The 20431-nt window shown below is 44.9% G+C and overlaps 1 protein-coding gene across 1 annotated transcript in view; it reads left to right on the forward strand.

Moving 5' to 3' along the window:
- MTHFD2L (methylenetetrahydrofolate dehydrogenase (NADP+ dependent) 2 like) overlaps positions 1 to 20431 on the forward strand; it is a 356021-nt gene that overhangs the window by 77166 nt on the left and 258424 nt on the right. Inside the window, exon 3 of the mRNA XM_085636486.1 lies at positions 8853 to 8975. Within this exon, the coding sequence (XP_085492612.1) occupies positions 8853 to 8975 (123 nt within the window). The remainder of the gene's footprint in view (positions 1 to 8852; positions 8976 to 20431) is intronic.

The following is a 20431-nucleotide window of genomic DNA, read 5'->3' on the forward strand; positions in this document are numbered from 1 at the left end:
GACTGTGTTGTAATAAACTTTAGAAATCCCTTCATAGTGCATAACATCTTATCAAAAGCTACTTTGCTCCCCCACACTGAAGAGGGTATTACCCTTCATTCACTGGGTTATTTCTATAAACAACAGATACATTTACCCCGTAGTGTCCCATTGGAGGGCAGAGTACGTCATCTTGAAGGTCAGTTTCCACAAGGTCTTGTTATTTCAAATCGTTTTCAGGCTTTGAGTAACTTAGATTCTAATGATTGACTGCACCCTGTTGGGGTTATTTCTAGATTTATTAGGGAAAGTTCATCCTCTATAGAGGAAGAGGACATGGTTTCCAGTGGTTCTGTACCAGTTACAAGTATAGAGGGCACCCAAAATGTCATGCTTGCGATGGGGAATGTCTTTGATGAAGGAGTGGCTGATACTGTCGTTGCCCCTTGAATGCCCTCAGGTACAAGTGTCCTTAGTTGGAATATAGCCGGCCTAAATAACAAAGCACATGACCCCATATGGAGGGACAGTTTATTAGGCCACGAAATTATTGGTTTACAAGAAACTTGGGACACTGAAAATACCTTTTTGCTGGATGGGTTTTCTGCTTTTTGGTCACCAGCGGTGGCCTCTTGTAGGGGGAGGGCTAAAGGCGGTCTTCTAACCCTTATCGCATTGACCATTGAAGGTAAATACAGTAAGGTGGAGACAGGCTCGCCTTATTGTTTAGCAGTAGAAATCCAATCCAACTCAAATGGGATTTGGCTCATTGTAAATTTTTATAATTCATTTATTAAGAGCACGCCAAATGAACACTTACTCAGTCTATTTGATTTTTTGCAAATGTATAATGAATCTTGCAAAAATCCTTATTCGGTTATTGTGCTTGGTGATTTTAATGTTCATTGTTGTTTTAATAACTGTTTTATTTGGGACAGTTTAGGTCCACCCAATCAAGGAAACCTACATTTTGAACACACACCACAGGGGTTATTTTTAGATGAGCTTCTTGTTGCGAATTCTATGGTCTATCCCGTCAATCACACTAATGACATCCCGTCCTACAAAGGAAGTGGTTTAGGTTCCACTATTGACTACATTTTTGTCACATCCAACTTAGCCGAAAATGTAAGTCAATATAAGGTAAAATGGTCTGTCTATAGTGATCACAACCCTGTCCAGTTAATTCTCACTGATGATCTTAAAAAAAGAGAATCTGATAATTCTACTGTCAGAACACTGGACATAAGGCCAACTGACCAAACACGCCGCCTGAAATGGTGTCAGCTGGTCCCAGAGGATTTTACTGAAAACTTGTGGGGAACGGTTGGGGATGAAATACTTTTGTGTTCACAAGACGGGATCTGTAGTGATGCAGTTCTGACAGCTTATGATAAGATTTGCTGCCAGGTAAATAGTGATCTCAAAAAAGTATGTAAGGATAAACCCATAACCGGGGAGAAATGGTTCGATCACAGCTGCTCATCCGCCCAACGGAAGCTAATGGCAGCTCTCAAAGCGGTCCCACTTGATAGAGCAGAAATTGCCATCTGTAGGAAGGCCTATAAAATGGCCCAGAAAAAACGTAAAAATGAAATTAGGGATGAGGCATGGAATGAACTCCTGTCCATTGATGTCATTAAAAATAGTGCTAAATTTTGGGCTATCGTAAACAAGCCTTTTTTTAACGGGAAAAGTAATAATGAGCTTGAATGCGGTATCCAAGAGGACAAATGGTATACCCATTTTAAACAGGTGTATGATGGAGATGGTTCGAGGGTGGGGTCCTCATTTAACTCTGAGAGTTATACTTTGTCTTTCACAGAACTAGAGGTCACAAATGCAATCTTGCAAATGACAAGTAATAAGGCGCCGGGACCTGATGGAGTCCCGGCTGACCTTTTTAAATCAGATATAAAACTCTGGTCCAAAATCCTATTTAATGTCTTTACAAATGCTTGTCAACTGGGCCTTCCAGCGACGTGGGCGAAATCTGTCATCATTCCTATTTTTAAAAAGGGGGATAGAGGCGACCCGAGCTGCTACCGTCCAATCTCCCTTATAGATTCCTCAGTGAAAGTTCTGGGGAGGGTGGTCCTCGCCCAACTAAACGGATGGCTAGAGGAATCAGGAAAACTCTCTAAGGTCCAATATGGATTTAGGAAAGGGATGGGTACCACAGACCAATGTTTAAATCTACAACTTTTAATTGGTAAATACACGGTGGCCAAGAAAGGAACCTTGCTGGTTGCCTTCATGGACTTGTCATCGGCCTTTGACCGCGTAAATAGATCAAAACTGTGGCCCATGCTCCTTACACTTGGTGTAGACAAAGACATCGTCCACTTTTTAGCGGATCTACATAGAGAGTTAATAGCAACAGTTCGCTACGATCAAAGGGGTAATTGCACAAAAGATATACCCATATCTTATGGGGTTAGGCAGGGGTGCATCCTGGCACCTCTCCTTTTCACACTGTATATAAATGATTTAGACAATACCCTAATCGCCTCATGTAAAGACATCCCCCGTGCAGGGAAATGTCTAGTTCCTGCGCTCTTATATGCTGACGATGCCGCCCTAATTGCTAGAACGGGTGTGGGCCTTCAGCTACTGCTTAATTCATTTGCTGATTTTATGAAGGATTTGGACCTATCTGTTAACTTTGTTAAATCACATGTCATGGTCATCGGCCCTAAATCTGTTAAATCTAAAACCTTTGTATGTGGGGGTCATCAATTACCCAGGGTTTCTTCTTTTCCTTATTTGGGTGTTCTTTTTGATGATCGAGACTCTGGGGTAACCCAAATTACGGCAAAAAAGATTGTGTTTTCAAGAGCAACTGTGGGTGTTCTGGGCTTCGCCAGAAAACTAGGTGCTAGACCAATGAAGGCCCTTATCCAGGTGTATAAAGCTAAGTGTCTCTCCATAGCTGTGTACGGAGCTGAGATTTGGGGCATTAATAATGCCAAAAGCTTACAGACTGTTGAGGATAGATTTTTAAAAAACCTCCTCTCAGTCCCGATCTCAACTGCCAACTATATTGTTCACCAGGAACTTGGTATGGGTTTTCTAGAAGATAGTATTGCTCTGGCCCCGATGCTGAAATGGATCAGCATCTGGCTCAACCCGGATTTACACCTGAATCACACAATTTTGAGAGACTGTATGTCGCTTGATCATGGGCTACATATACCCTGGTTGAAATATATTCGGAACCTGGCGATTAAGCTTGGTAGGTCAGAATTGTTTCATTTTCCTGAGACCCTGGTAAAAGGTGACATTAATTGGTGTAAAGAAACTTATATGTACATATCTACCTCGGCAAGGGAAGAGAAGGACCTGGTTAAGGGCTCCGTTAGGGCCCACCAGCTCTGTAAAACAATATCCTCCATGGAACCTTATCTTGGATATGTAACAAATGCAAATCATCGTTTTCTTTTAACCAGATTTAGATTGAATCAATTACATCTACTGATTGGAGCCAAGAAAGGCTGGAAAAGGGCGTTGGATTTTGGCCCCTGTTCTTGTGATAATTTTTCCCCCCAGGATATGATACACCTTTTTTTCTTTTGTGAGCACTTTATTGACATTAGGAAACGTTTTTTAATCCCTATATTAAGAGATAAAGGCTTTGTTCAAGTGAGACCTGCTTTCTTGTATCTTCAGCTGTTAAACAATGTTTGGGAAACTTTTAATATTGCGAATTTTTTAACTGTGGTAATTCGCTCCTTGAAGAAATGAACTGTACCCTTTTAATGTTCTTAATTGGACATGTTACCATGTTAAACTTATCTGCGTCAATGTGTTCCTTCTTAAGTTTGGTAACCTACCAAAAATTAATTTTGTCTTTTTAATATGTATTTATTGTAGTATGCTTTTATGGTTTGCACTTAAACCGAATAAAGACTTTATGACTGACTGACTGACCTTCAAGATGCGGGTGAACTTGATGTGTCTTCTGACCCGGGGTTTGCCTCGCCTCCGCCTACTATGGAGGAGGGCGCTTCCTACACTATGGTGCTGCGTCGAGCCGCGGAGACTCTACATCTCGACCTCCCTACAGTGGCCCTTAAGACCATCCTCCTTACGGAAGTGCTCCAGACGACGTCTACGTTGTCGGAGCCGCTGCTCCCTTTCAATGAGGCCCTTACCGAAGTCCTCTTGGGTACTTGGTTGCAGCCGGCCTCGGGGGCGCCGGTGGATAAGAATGTCGCTAGGTGTCATTGCCCGGCGCCTGGTGATCCCGCCTTCTTGACCACTCACCCCACGCCTGAGAGCCTGGTTATTCAGACATCGACCTCACAGAGTGCCTTTCCCTCGGCTCCGCCGGATAAGGACTCTAAGAGGCTGGACCAATATGGCAAGAGGTTGTTCTCTTCAGCCAGTTTGGAGTTGAGGTTGGTTAATACCACCTGCTTATTGGGCTGTTACTCCCACGCAGTGTGGGATTCGGTGGCGGAGGTTCTGCCTCAGTGCTCTGTGGAGGTCCAGGCTGTCCTTTCCCAAGTGATTGCGGAGAGCAAGGATGCGGCGAAGTTTGCCATCAGGTGTGGTTTGGACACCGCTGATTCGTTGGGCAGGGCGATTTCCACGACGGTGGTGTTGCGGCGCCACGCCTGGTTGCGTTCCACTGGGTTCTCACCCGATGTCCAGAGCTCGCTCATGGACATGCCCTTCGATGGCTCCCGCCTCTTTGGTGATAAGGCTGACAATGCCTTGGAGCGCTTTAAAGACTCTCGTGCCACGGCCAAGTCTTTGGGTCTTTCCTCGAAAAACCCTGCCCCAATGGGGTTTCGTTCCTTTCGTGGCCAGGGCAGGTGTACCCAGGCGCGCTCTTCCAGCAAGCTTGTACAGAACCATCCTTAGCGAGGCCGCGGACGTGGGTTCCACAGGGGCGGGTCTGGTAACCTGCGTGGGGGTCAGTCCACTTCCACTCCCACTACTTCCGCCTTGAAACCTTCCTAATCCGGGCTTCAGGGGGCACGCCACGCCAATGGGTGGCAGGGTACACCTCCACCTCCACCACTGGCACGAGATCACGTTGGACAAGTGGGTGCTGCAGATCATCTGCCAAGGTTACTCGCTCCCCTTTCCCTCCTCCCCTCCAGCCATGCCACCTCGGTACCACCGCATGTCGAGGGATCATTTGGCTCTTCTCTGTCAGGAAGTCTCGGTCCTCCTGGCCAAGGGGGCCACCTAGCGCGTTCCTGGGCCAGAAGTAGGACGTGGTTGTTATTCCCACTACTTTCTGGTCCCCAAGAAGGACAAGGGGGGCTTGCACCCCATCTTGGACCTCCGGGACGTCAATCGCTTCCTCCGGAAGGAGAAGTTCAAGATGCTCACTCTGGCTCAGGTCCTGACTGCCCTGGACCCTGGAGACTGGTTGGTAGCGTTGGACTTGCAGGACGCTTATTTTCACATCCCTGTCCTGCCGGGCCACTGGGGTTACCTGCCGTTCATGGTGGGCCAGGAGCATTTTCAATTTGCCGTGCTCCCCTTCGGCCATACCAGCACCCCTTGGTGTTCACAAAAGTGATGGCGGTGGTCACAGCTCGTCTGCACAGGTCCGGGGTGTCAGTCTTCCCCTACCTCGACGACTGGCTGTTGAAGGCGGGTTCGCCCCAGGCAGTTGTCTCCCACCTCCAGACTACGGCCGACCTCCTGCATCTGCTGGGGCTCTCCATCAATGTGCTGAAGTCGCACCTGAGTCCCTCTCAGAAGCTCCCTTTCATCGGAGCGGTTCTAGATTCAACGCTGTTTCGGGTTTATCCTCCCGAACAGCGAGTCCGGGATATTCAGGCTCTGGGTCCGCTCTTTTAGCCTCTTTCCCGGGTTTCAGTCAGGATGACCCTCCGGCTGCTGGGCCTGATGGCCTCCTGCATCCTGCTGGTGCCGCATGCCAGATGGCATATGCGGGCTCTGCAGTGGGACCTGAAGTTCCAGTGGGCGCAGCATCAGGGCAACCTGTCCGATCATGTCCAGATCTCGGAGGGCACAGCACGGCAATTGCAGTGGTGGCTCACGAATCGCGATTGGGTCCGTGGCAAATCCTTCTCCCTTCCCCAACCGAAGTACACAGTAGTGACGGATGCGTCCCTCCTGGGTTGGGGAGGCCACATGGGAGAGGCGGAGATCAGAGGCCTCTGGTCTCCGGCGCATTCCCGACTCCATATCAACCTTCTGGAGCTGCGGGTGATCTGGCTTGCACTGAAGGCATTCCTTCCCTCTGTCCAGGGAAGTGTAGTGCAGGTGTTCACGGACAACACCACCGCCATGTGGTATTGCAACAAACAGGGCGGGTTGGGGTACTGGACCCTATGTCAGGAGGCTCTGCGCCTCTGGACGTGGCTGGGACATCAAGGCATTACCTTGGTGGTTCAACACCTGGCAGGTTCTTTGAACACCAGGGCGGACGAACTCAGCCACCGGTGCATGGTGGCTCACGAGTGGCTTCTGAACTTGGATGTGGCGCAAGGTCTCTTTCTGCAATGGGGAGAGCCTTGGTTAGATCTATTCGCCACCGAAGAGAACGCGCAATGTCATCAGTTCTGCGCGTTGGAATTTCCAAGGCGGCACTCGCTCGGAGACGCTTTTCGTCTCGAGTGGAGCTGCGGTCTGTTGTACGCCTTTCCGCCTATACCACTTCTGCCCAGAGTGCTGAAGAAGATCAGGCACGACCGGGCTCAAGTTATTCTTGTGGCTCCGGACTGGGCTCGAAGAGTATGGTATCCCGAGCTACTCAGTATGAGTATCGATCCCCCGAGCCGTCTGCCTCTTCTGGAGGATCTTCTGTCGCAGCAGCCGGGGACGGTCCTCCACCCGAAACTGTCCAGCCTCACCTCCATGCTTGGAGATTGAGCGGTGACAGTTGACACCTTTCGATCTTCCTCCCGCTGTCTGTGATGTCATCCTGGCAGCCAGGCGTCCCTCCACTAAAACGGTGTACGCCTGTAGGTAGAACAGATTTGTGGCATGGTGCACAGCTAAGACTGTGGATCCCCTTTCTGCCCCTCTTTCTGAGGTTCTTCTGTTCCGTCTCTCTTTGGCTCAGCAGGGCTCTGCTCTGGGCACTGTTAAAGGTTATCTTTCTGCCTTTCTATGGCTTCCAGATCATTAAGTCCCCGGTTGTTAACCGTTTTCTTAAGGGCATTACGCATACGTTCCCACCTGTGCCCTTCATAATGCCTCAGTGGGACTTGAATCTTGTCTTGACTTTTTTGATGTCCGCTCCCTGTGAGCCCCTTCATAACTGTCCCTTACGTCTTCTTACTCTCAAGACGGCTTTCCTGGTAGCTATCACCTCTGCCAGGAGAGTGAGTGAGCTCCAGGCCCTTTCTTGCAAACCTCCTTTCCTTTCTGTTCATCCGGACAAGGTGGTTCTGAGGACACGTCCTTCTTTCTTGGCAAAGGTTGTCACGCCCTTCCACATCGGGCAGACCAGCTCTTTGGCCACCTTTTTTCCGCCTCTGTATCCTTCAAGGGAAGAGGAGTGGCTCCACCGTCTGGACCCGAAACGTGCGCTCGCATTCTATCTGCAGCGTACACAGCAGTTCCGGGTGGATGATCAGCTCTTTGTTGGCTACAAGGGCGCCAAAAGAGGTCGGGCGGTGCACAAACGGACCATCTCCCGGTGGGTCGTTCTGTGCATCAAAGCCTGTTACTCCTTGCTCAAGAATGAGCCTTCTGTGGGACTGCGTGCCCATTCGACCAGGGCAACTGCAGCCACTACTGCCTTGGGACGCGATGTCCCCTTGCAGGATATTTGTCAGGCAGCTACGTGGGCCTCGCTGCACACGTTTACCAAGCACTACTGCCTTGACAGTCAGGTCCGGAGAGACGGCTTCTTTGGCCGTTCTGTGCTCCGTGACTTTGTGGTGTAATCTTGTTTGAAGACCCACCACCGGGGTTGGTATTGCTGGGGTATCTATTCTAAGGTAAGGAATCTATCACTAACGTGTCTTTTTCAGATGCACAAGTTACTACTTGTGTAACGATATATCTGTAAGAGACATTAGTTAGTGATAGATTCCTTACCGCCCCTCCCATCCTCTCCGTTCTGCGAACTGATTACTAGGATTAAGGTCATCCCCTTTTAGGGCCCTAGTTTTATGCACCATAGGTCAGTTTCTCTCATGACTCTGCGTTTCGGCGCGGAAAGTTCTCTACAGAACTTACGTCAGCGTGCATGGGTGGCACCTAAGTAGCCTCCGTGACGTCATCCCGGCATGCACGACGCCAGTGACAGGCGCGGAGCGCACGACACCACCTACTGGCGCGCAGGGGTACTACTAAGCAGAAAACTTTCCAGATCCAGCCTGGGGAATATTCTACGGTAAGGAATCTATCAGTAACTAATGTCTCTTACAGATATATCGTTACACAAGTAGTAACTTGTGCTTTTGCCTCCCGACTGCCATTTAAATAAATTTGTGTATTTTTGCACTGGCCCCTTGCGCATCTGTATGGCAACGTTTTTGCTTGTGACTCTGTTTCTTCTGTGTAATGCACTTTGGACTTTGCCCTCTGGTTTTCACTATAAGAAAGAAACATTAAAAATAAATAAATACCTCAGGGGGGAACGAGAGTACTTTTAAAAGAGCACAAGGATGGGGCAAAGGACACAGAAATAAATCAATTTCTTAGTCTTCCATTTTGGAGTGCATGCTGCATCAGACAGTCTTACTTTTTATGTTGTGGATCATGCACAAACTGTGATTTTTTTTGTAGGTGCAAGTCAAGTGACAAGCATTGAATAAGTATGTGAATCTGGCCATCTGCATCCAAGTGGCTTGAAAATGTAATGTTATTTATGCCTATCATTTAGATGTTGAAAAGCACTTTAATTGAGAAATCGATTCACTTTCTTTCAGGCATTACAAGTGAAGTAATACTTAGACCAAGCCGTGTTTCACAGGAAGAGCTTTTAGATTTAACTGTCAAATTAAATACGAATCCTGCAGTCAGTGGAATTTTGATCCAGCTGCCTGTGCCAGGTATGTGATTAGGTTAGTATGATGTTTTTGTGACTATGAAGATATATCTGTATTGCACACTGTACATAAATTGACTCCTTGCCCAAGTATATGGCCTCAATTATCCAGCCCAACATATGATATACTGCTATGGTCTGCTGTTGAAATATTGTTTGTGGAATTCATTGTAATTTACAGGAATAAACAACTCCAGGTAGTGAAGCACAACATTGCTTTCAAAGTCTTTTTATGCACACTCAAAAATCCAACTTTGTTATTTTAATTGAAAGGTAATGCATACATTCACACAAGGGTTTTCCCAGTGAACTACACAGTGGCTTTTGTTCTACTCATTCTATAACACAACATCCTCCTTCATAGAATATAGGAGATAACATTTAAATCAGGGGATCTGTACAAAATTCCCACCGTGCCATTTAACTTTTACATGAGCAACTGGTACAAATAAACAATGTTCATATACATCACAAGTTAAAATGCCCAGACACAGCTCAACTTAGAATGTGGATCTGGACGCCAGACCAGAAATGTAACTACCCTTCCATTGGTGGCCTTACCAGTAAACTTTGAGAGATTTTCCCAGGGTATGTCAGGGTCTTCCTAACTCATTCTTTGAAATGTCCCTTTCCTTTTCTGCACCCCAGTATTTCAAGGAAACATTGAGTTCTGGGCCTTAGATCACCATCAGTGCAGGATATACGGAAAGTAATTGCTTTCGTCCCTCATTCCAGTTCTGTCAGAAAGTGAATTATTAATTTGGGACGGGGGAAACAATCTTAATAAACATTCTGATTCAATGGAACACAAGTCTCATGGAAAAACTGCTTTTTAAGTACACAATACACTACCATTTTGAAAAATGGCAAAACATAATTGAGCAAAAGGACACCACAATTATAAAGGAGAATGGATATATTGATTGTTAAGGTTTTAAGGGAAAAATTGCCTAGAAAAAGTAAAGCAATTAAAAAAATCATTAAGTGGCACTTCACTGGAATTGAGGTGCGATTTCAGGCCCACCTCCAGAAGAAGTTCGATACACCAAGTAGGTCATCCCAGTCAAAGTTTTCCCCTTTGGACTTAGTCTTGAAATCAAAGTCAACATCTTTCAGTAGGGCCAGGCCCAAGGCTGAGGCTGGTGAGGGTCCCTCACAGTCAAATATGTCATTGTCGATCTCCAGCTAGAGTCGTTGGTTTTGGCACTAAAAGTCCCAGGGTAGCAAAGCTGTATTTGATAGCCAGTGAGGTGACTTTATTCCAGAGATAATTTGCTGCCTCCCCCTTACAAGGTGTTAGCTTTGGAATTTGGGCCTGATTTATTTCCTGGCGTACAGAGTATTCTTCCTTGGCCTTATGGAGGACTTTACGTTCGCCAGGCTAAGACTACTCCGCTCAATAGAATTAGAAATGATCGCCTAGGTGGCAGTCTTTTAGAAGGGCATTGGCAGGAACCAGCATCATGGCTGTTTTCTACGGGGCTGTGTCAGGACACAGCCCTGTAGCAAACAGTATCCTTTTTTCTTCTCAAAAAGGAAAACCTGAAACTGGGTTTTCTTTTTTAAAAGAAGAAAGGTAATGCTCCCCTCGCCATGGGAGGCAAAAAATGACTACTTGTCCGCCCATATAAATTGGGCGGGCGGACATGTAGCCATTTCTCCAACGACCCTTACTCCCCAGGGCCGTCGGAGGAGTTTCACCACAGCAAAGACAGAGTTTTCTCTGCTGTGGCCAAACTTAAGGTCTGCCTGCAATTAAATTTGGCAAGCGGACTACTATATTGGCGGGAAGGGAACTCTGTTGCCTTTGCGAATGAGTAACCTCTCCGCCAATATATAAATCAGAGCCTTAGTCACTTTTTTGTTTTTCAAAATCCTCCAGCATGGCAAAACTAGAATCTGCAACAAGATAGGGCTCCGTGAGGCCAAAAACCTTTTCTACAAGGTTCAGCTGAACTTATTTTCAACACAGCAAAAGCTCTGAGCGGAGCGACCTGGTTTTCTTGCCTGCCTAGTGTGCGACCTCCCTGGGCAAGCTGAGCACCTTGCCCAGGTCATTCATAGGTGTAAAAAAATGTCTAAGTCTTCATGCTTTTCTCCATTTGTTGGGAAAGTGCTTACTGGCCACTCCTATTTTATTTTATTTTATTTTATTTTATTTATTTATTTATTTATAGTGCTTTTATAAAGCGTGAACAATGACCATCAAGGTATCACAGCGCTGTACAAAGAAAGCTAATGAGGATTGCAACACAGTAAAACAACTAACTCTCACGATATGTTGTACATAGCAGTCGAAGAGCATGGTACACAACAATAGGATACATAATGAAATAGGGTGAATGGCAGTTTAAAAAGAGCTCTTATGACACATGTTTTTCTAGCAGAAAGGCTTTAACTCCATTCTTGAACAGTATGGAGGGGGTAATTGCTCTCGATGAGGGTGGTAAGTAGTTCCATATTCTTGGAGCAGATCCAACAAAAGTGCTGCTGTGTGTGTTCCTTTTTGCCGAATCTGGCTGGTTCTAGTATAAGCGATTTAGCACTTCTAGAATCCATTCCACCTCCTGATAGGCTGATCCTATTCGCCATGTCTTTAGAATAAGAATTGTGTTGAACTTTGTTTGTTATGCATACAACCTTCAGTTGGATCCTTGCTTCAACTGGGAGTGATTTTAGGGCTCTGAGTGGTGGGGAAATGCCATCATAACGCTGTGTGCCTTGCTGCTGCATTTATTGTCACTTTCATTGGGGCGAGGCTGGCTTTAGGAATACCTATGAGTGTGGCATTCCCAAATTCAAGTCTTGAGAGCACTATGGATTTGAACCGCCGTTTTGAGGTTACCAAGCGGTATGAATGTTTTTACATTTTTTAGATGTAGGTTAGCGCTTCTGGCTGCAGCTTGTATATGATTTTGCATGTTTAGATTAGAGTCTGTTGTGATGCCTAGTGATTTTACGGAGTCGCAGATGGTTGAGGTGCAGTATAGAGAATTGAGGTTATAAGACCATAGGTAAAGTTGTTGGGTTCTAAAGGTTTGGGAGAAGAGAATGAATTTGGTTTTCAGCGGATTTAGTTTTAGATGGCTGTGTGCCAGCAAGTCCTGTATTTTCCTAAGGGTAGTCATCTAGTCTCCGTACATGAGAGGGCAGTTTGATGTAAAGTTGCGTATCATCAGCATTCATGTGGTACTAGATTTTTCATAGTTTAATGATTAACGTGAGTGGTTCTCTGTATAGATTGAAAAGCATTGGTGAAATTGTAGATCCTTGTGGAACACCCCGGTCAATGTCAGCTACATCAGATAAGGTGTTGCCGATTGTAACTTTTTTTGTCGGTTCTGCAAGAAGAAGGTGAACCAGTTAAGTACAGCTCCTGATAGGCCTGTTCTGAATTCAAGAGTTTCTCTGATATGTTTGTGGATGACCATGTTGAATGCTGCTGATAAAGCAGAAGTATTAGGAGACAGGATTTGCTTTGGTCTAGTGATGTTTGTATATCATCAATGATGGTTTAGAATGGTAACCTCTGTGTTCAGACTAAGTCTGCAACCTGACTGATGTTTATCTAACAGGTCAAAATTCCTAATGTGTTCACATAGCTGATCGTTGATGCATTTTTCTACCAATTTTGCCAGATAAGGCAGATTGGATAACGTTCACAAAATTGTTTAAGTCTTACTGGTCTTTGCCCGTCTTTTTTAGTAGGGGAGATACTTGTCCCATCGTCAGGCATTCTGAGAGGGATCCTTTTTGGGGAGATGCGTTCACAATTTTCGGCCATGCGGGGTAATGGATTGGTGGATCTCTTTCAGTAGGTGGGAGGGAATGGGGTTGTCGAAGTGTGTGGTGGGTACCATTGACTAAATTGGTTTTCTGGATTTCCCCCTCAGCTAGAGATCTGAAACTGTTCTAGAAGTCTCTGTTTTTCCTTGGAACAGTTGGGGTGTGAAGGTCAGTGGCCTTCTTGTGCTCTGTGAGAATGGGGTAGATGGATTCCCTAGGTTGGCCACTACCTTGGCAGGGAATGGAGTAGCTTATGGTGGCGATTTTAACTTTAAAGAAAGTTGAGAAGGCATTGCAAATGTCTGTCGAGTTGTGGGTTCTGCGAGTTTTCCCGAGTGTTGTTTTATTATACCTTAGAGTTCTCTAAGCCTGTTCTTAGCTCTGTCTAGTTGTGATTTAATCGCTGTTGTTTTGGCTTCCAGATGGCCTTTTTGTATGAGGTTCTGTGCCTTCTCAACTCTTCGAGATGGGTAGTGTTTGGGTCCTTCCTCCATAGTTGTTCCAGATGTCTTAGATGTCTTCTTTCATTGTTTATATTTTGGTTGACCCACGTTACTGGAGGATTTTTCTTCTGCCTTTTTTAGATGTAATGGAGCCGCCTTCTGAGCTGTGTCGGTTAAACTGCTGTTATAGAGCTGCGTCAGTTCTTGAACCGATTATTAGGTCAGTCTGGAGCACCAAGGAGGTTCGGCACAAATCTTTCAGTTCAGTTTAGGTGGCTGTAATCCCTCTCCCAAGTTTTTTCCCTTCTTTTTTGACCCTTGTTTTTTGTTTCTTGTGTGTGTATTGGGAAAATAATTTGTTGCTGATCTGAACAGTCCGTCAGGGTGATGTCTAGCATGTTAACTGGTTGCTGTTTAGCGATGATGTGCTCAGGTGTAGCACTATTGTTGTGAGTTGATCTGTCGCATGCTTGACTCATGTTGAGGTCCCAAGCAGGTTACAGTGTGCTGCCACTGTGGCATCTTTGTCTGTGATCCAATGCAGGTTGAAATCTCCTAGCAGTATTGTGTTATAGAGTGAAGTAGCATTGATTCTGATCGTTTCCATTAGTTGCTCCAGGAAGATTATGTTGAGCCCAGGTGGATGGTATACAAGAAGCGTTTTCACTAGCAGTTTTTTAAACTTGATTTCAGCTCCAATGAGTTCAAAGGATGATGTTTCTTCTTGTGAGAGTGAATTTACGTTAGGGAGTTTCTTTAGATTATAGATTATACTACTTCTACAGCCATTAGCGTCTCAGGGCAGACTTCTTGGCACCAGGTCTCTCTCCAGCCAGGGCTGATGCAGCAAATAGCCCTCTGTGGCAGCCTGGCCATCCTAGAGCCAGGAGTTCTTCTGCTTTTGGTGTCCCTTGACCAGGCACAAAAGAGAGTAGTGCCAGTCTCTGGATGCCAGGTAGAAGCTGGGAGTCTTCTTTATGCTAGCAGGGCTTTTGTCTTAAGTTGTACTCTTCCTAGGTCCAGGATGTTCTGAGGTGTTGGTGAGGTGCTAGTCTTATCCTCCATGCAAGCCACTGATTTGAGAATTTCCCCTACACATTCTTGTCTATTTCCTCCACTTTGTTTTGCAGGACTTTCTCTTTGCTTTAGTATAAAAAGAAGCCTCAATGTTAAATATTGCTCCCAGTCATTCCCTGTATATATGAGCTCCTCTCCCCTCTGTCAAGGTAACAATTAGTTCTCCCTCTTGTTGGGGTTGGAACCAAAGGGTCTAGGGTAGCTCTGAATAGTGGGGGTAGATCCTGACAGCCCCAACTAGGATCAGCGAGTCAAAAGATGTATTAAGGCTGCCCTTTATCCTGCTAGTTGTTCTCCACCCTCCACCCCCTCCTACCCCCCCCCCACCAGATGGGTAATTCCTGCTACGTCGACAGTTATTGACAATGCCCTGCCCTCCGGGGTGCAGAGGCAAAGCCATTGTGCACTGAAGAGCAAGGTTGTTAACTCCAGCCAATTATGTATATTCAGTCTCTGAAGGTAAGATGAGTGGCAGAACGTGTTTTACGCCTATTTTGGCTCACGTAGCACAGAGTACATTTTTATAAATGTACTCTTTCACTAACATGGAACAAGTCTTTTTGCCCATTCGATGGGTGGGGGTGTCAAGAAGCCCACTAGACACCAGAGAAAAACAGTCAAAATGGATGACTGCCCCAGAACTGGCACAACCGTTTTCTGTGGCAGGAGATTGGGTTGTTTTTAGGATTGGATCTCGCTCATAACTCTAAAGATCCAGCAGTGTTTCTGCCTGCCGGGGGCCTAGAACACCCCCATGGTACATGATGTGTATAGTTCTGACATAGGGGCTGGCAGAGTGAGGGCTAAACCAAATTTCCTTTCACTTGTGTGCTGAATGGCTGCAGTATTCAGGCTCTGATTTGGCCATCGCCCAGGAAAACCTAGCAAACCTAGACATTTCTGAAAACTAGACACCTAGGATAGTCCAGGGTGGTGTGACTTATGTGAATCACTCTGCTTTTTCTTACACACAACACTCTGCAAATCGCAAACCTTAGCTAAAGTCATGCACTTTACTCACATTTCTGTCTGGAAAACTTCCAGAATCTGCAGAGCTGCAAAATACCTACCACATGGAATTTCCACTCTTCTTGTGACAAAAACAATACCCCACTTTTGTGGCTGGTCTTGCCTCCCATTAAAGAAAATCTGCACACATGCCAGTCAAAGGGCCCGATTTAGATCTTAGCGTATGGGCCTCCTTCACAACAGTGATGGATATCCTGTCCGCCTAATTCTAAATCGGCCCCAGAGTCTGTGAAGGTTTATTAACAAAAAGAAAAATCAGTATCTGTTAATCCCAAAATCAGTCAGACAGATGGCCTCCCTAAACCATAAATCTAAAACAACTTCCATAAGCAGAGGCATGACATGAGTATTTGGAGATTTGAATGCAGGCTTTCAGTTAGGTTCACATGACCTTCTAAAGCTAAGGCAGTATGCAGGTGCAGAAGTCTGAGATCATGGGAAGTGGAAGAGACATCCTTCAAGTAATCAGAACACAACATTTTGGGCTGAGCAAGCTGATTAACATATTCTCTTCTTGACGCCTAAGATGTGAAAGAAAGGCTTTAAATCTTCGTGGACGACCACATCTGAATAGACACATAGCATGAGTAAAGAAAACATGTATGAGGTGGGTACATTATGCAATTTTCATTTACACTTCCTTCCTTATTTTATTTGTGCAGTGTAAGACATTTCAATTTGATCTTTTCAAGTCTGGGACATACCATTTTCAAACCCTCCCTAAGAACCATAGCTGGATTTTCAAATCTTCTTTGTGATCATTGTCATCATTAATCATTTTCAAGAGATAAGTTGGAGCTTTACTCTTGCAACTAGTAAGATCAGAGATAGATAAAGTTCAGCCTCCGGTCCTACCATTACTGAAGCCCCATCCTTGGAAGCTAGTACAAAATCAAGAGTCATTCTCATTTGTGATATCACAGTTCTCTGAGCATTCAATTAGCTGGAAAGTAACCATGAAGCAATCTGAGTGGAATTCTGTGCCTGCTCCAATGTTTTGGAAAGTTTTCACATTCATAAAGGGACAGAATCGTTCTGTAATTAGGAACCATCTGGCACATGCATCAACAATGCCATTTGCGATTCCTTAATAGCGAAAAATAAGGATTCGCTAATAAGGAATAGCAAAAGGCTATGCATGTAGAAATCGCTTACAAAATAGCGATTCCTAAACATTCCTTAATTGCTACTAGCAAATTGCGAGTAGCAATTAAGGAATACCTCCCCATTGATTCCTATGGGCCGAGAGGCCCATAGGAATGAATGGGAGGACTTTCTCAATTTGCTAATCTCAATTAGAGAATCGCAAATTGCTCATGCTATTTCAAGGGTGCCAGGGCGTCAAAAAGACACCCTGTTGCACCCCTGAAATCTGCATATGAATACAGCTTGCACACACACATGCCCCAAGGGCATGTGTGTGTGTAAAATGGAACTTAGAAAAATGCACTTTAGTGCATTTTTCAAAGTTTTTGCAAATTACCATGAAGTTCAACTTTATGGTAATTTGCCCCCCCTATTAGCGAAATCGCTAATTTTTAAACTTTCATGCATTGCATTTAAGGAATCTCAATTTGGGATTCCTTAAATGCAATTGCAATTTAAGGAATCGCTATTTAGAGATTCTTTAAATAGCGATTTTTGCATTTGGGATGATGCATCCCAAATGCAAAAATACCTGTCGCAAAGGGGCAGATTCTGCTAATCTGCCCGTTTGCAAGCAGTTTTCACGTTGATGCATGTAACCCCATATGAGCTAAAATTTCACCAGTTTATGAAATATCCCTAGACTGTTATGGAGAAGAGGGGATTTCGTTTCAGAGTGTCTGTTACCCGGGACAGCATTAGACAAGCCTTTGAGAAGCCAAACATAGGCACCGCTTTTTCCCACGAAATTCAAGGTCCATCAGGTGTGCTACTGTGGGTGAACAGTACTACAGAAGGGAGTTCAGGATGATGAGCAGTAGGTTCAATTACAGTTGGAAGGGAACAATCACATTCACTGTACCCCATAAAGATACTACCACTTCCAAACTTTACAAGCAAGTCCATTGGCAGTGTGAGCAAGATTCCCTAAAGCTGGCACAATTCTTTCTCCAGGAAAGGTTAAAGCAAGGCTTGAGGGCGGGACATTGGAGGTGACATTGGCACATCTTGGAATTAGATGCTTTTGTTCGAGCAGCTCTAGCAAAGGGGGTCGGAACCATGGGCATGCCCCAATTAGAATTAGTAGACAAGTGAGTTTGATATTCTTTGTAGCACTCCAGTAACTGTAGGAACATGTTATCATTGTAGATGGGATGTTTATCTCAGAGGTGGGCAGAAAAGCGCCATACCAGTAGGTTTGTAGTGCCAACTTCTGCTGATGAACTCAGATAATGGGCCCAGTCACCAGCCTAGAGTTAGTGGCAAGCTTCACAGAAGGATAGATGAACAGTGCTGCTTGTATCTGAAAATAGAAGCTGTTAAAACAGTGTATCAGTTGTTTGCAGTATTACAAAGTCAATTCATCCTTCATTTGCAAATCAAGGAAAGCTAGCGACAATGGAGAGATAAAAGGAAGAACCATTGTTTGCCATATCAATATTTAATGATGTCTCAGTTTATTCTTGTGGGTAGGAATGTCTAGGAATAGCTCAAACTGACATGAGATCCAAGGAGAGAGTATTTGGCCGCGTTAACCTCTTTTCACTATACATCTTCGCTATTTTTATGTGCAATTAAACCTTCCATCTTGCCCAGAACACTCAGATTAATAAGCAGAATGCAATTGATGTTAGATTTCTAGAACCTTAGGTTAAACCCTGAGCTACAGATATCTCAAAATTGGTACTCTTTTCAACACCTGTATAAAGGGACTGTACCCGTTTCACTGTCCATGTCAATGTGTATATCTAATCTTGTATGAAGTCCCTGGGCAACATTTTCACTACATTAATCGCTTTTGCACATGGATAGGCTGCAGTCCACCTGGAAATCATTCATACTAGAATCAGAACATAATCATAAGTACAAAAGTGAGGCATTTGAATGAAACCAATTTGAATATTGATAAAGAACCCCATAGAGGGGTGGTAGGCACAGTAGGTGGTTTTTGGCACCCTTTTAAAGTGGAAGGAAATAATGACACAAACTAGTGAGAGTTCGTGTCATGGATAATGCCATCGCTGGTTGTGTGGGCAAAGCCATGATATAGTCGGGCTAGGGCAGAGAGCAGCAAATTAGAGGCAACCATTATCCCCCTTGTGACCCTCCGCACTCCATCGACATCCCTTTTACATTTCCTTTTCTTATCCAAACACTCTATTTGGCATCAGGTGTACATCGACAAGATCTTTCAAAGATAATATAAAGGATTAAGTATTTGGAGATACATACAAAGAACCTTACTTGGAGTTTGGTGGACAAGGAACTGTGTCACCAACCTGACAGAGTATCCTGTCTGTCCAGCTGTTTGTCTGCTCGCCTTATTTAGAGACATGCATACTGTAAGGTTTCCCCTTTTGGCTCTGTCAAAAGAAAGCTTCCTCTGATGGCCCCATGGAGTCACTATTTAGGGTCGATGGTATAATGTATTTTTTTCTGTCTGTCAGGAAAACCCTTGCGGTGAGGGACAGAAAAAACATTTTCGCCTACACCCTGAGAGAAAACTCCCAAGGTGGGAGGGTCATTTTTGTTGTTGTTGAAAAAAGCATGTCAAACATTTGGTGCACAGCCATCAAAACTAACTGACAAAGCTGACGTATTTTGTACCTTGAAAGGAACCTTAAAGGTGCAGAAATGACTGCTGGGCCAGCAGTCAGCTCTAAATTTGACAGATAGTAGACCGTCAGGTTGGCAGAGGAAATGTCCTCACCTACCCCGATGGACAGAGTACTTCCAGTCAAGGTTAAAATCAGGCTCAAAGTCACTTCAGAATTGAGGGACAAAGCAGGACTTTTCGCCTGTTGATCAGCAAAGGCTTTGCCCTGTTTATCTTGAGAGAACGATGAGGGGTACATTTCATAACAGCAGTGTTAAATAGCAATTAAAGGTATGTCAAGTAAACCTTTGACATGAAACCCATTTGTGGCAGAGACCCTGGCTGAAGCAATGAATCCTCGCTATGTCTAAAGATGCCCAAAGTCATGGAGAACTCCAAAAGCATACACGTAGTTGTAGAATATTGTGTAAGACTTGTAAGTAGCCAAAGTGCATGCCTGTATAAGAGCAATTAATTTAGCCCCTTGAGCAGAATGAATGTTAGGCAAAGAACAATTCCCAACAATATCATACAAGGTGCACACAAAATAGCCAGCATCTTAAGAGAGTTTATTATTTCTAAAAAATGAACCCTCTACATAGTATACTAGGTCACAGTTGGGCAAAGGCGCATCTGTGAGATCAGCAAGCGGTTTGGTTAGGATGGCTGTCACTAAAAACAAATTTGTGAGGCTCCCCATCAAGAGGGTGGGGAAAAGGGAAGTATGGTTCAAAACAGAGAATCATACAAGTTGTTGCAAAATTGGTTCCACCCATTTGGTATGCCCAGATTTTTTGATCATCCAGTTTTGGACGTTTGACTTTGGGTGAGTCTTGATACATGTGTCTCACCCATGGTAATAGGTAGTAAATGGACTGAGCATGGTTAATGCTTCTGCCTGCCTTTTAAGATAAGGTTGCTGCAGTGCAGCAAGGGTAAGGGACACTTGACTGGTTACAGGTAAACACGTGCACACACCCCGTGCACAAGTGTGCAAGCTGCGTGTGGGAGACTACTGCTGTGCGCGGCATGGTAACTGCACACAGGTAACTTGGCGCAGAGGGGACTGGGCAGGGTTAGATATTTACCTGGGATAGGACCTATAATAATAGTGGGCACTCATAAAGAAAGTCAGTATGGTTTAATGTTGTGTTTGCAGGAACACTTCATGGGGTAAATCTGCTTTAAAGTGCAGTTTCGCTTCCCTTAGGCCTACAAAGTCCAATGAGGTATGAAACTGGGGAAAGTGAGCACCCATTTCATATACGCAGGTCCCAAGATCATACATGTAGACTTTATCGGTCATTCAGAATTTTCTTCATCTCCAAGCTCCATCACAATGGATTGAGCGGAAGCATTGTCGGGCTCTACTGAAAACAGGAG

This window comes from Triturus cristatus, chromosome 2_1 (genome assembly GCF_964204655.1).
Source record: "Triturus cristatus chromosome 2_1, aTriCri1.1, whole genome shotgun sequence".
Classification (NCBI taxonomy): Eukaryota; Metazoa; Chordata; class Amphibia; order Caudata; family Salamandridae; genus Triturus; species Triturus cristatus.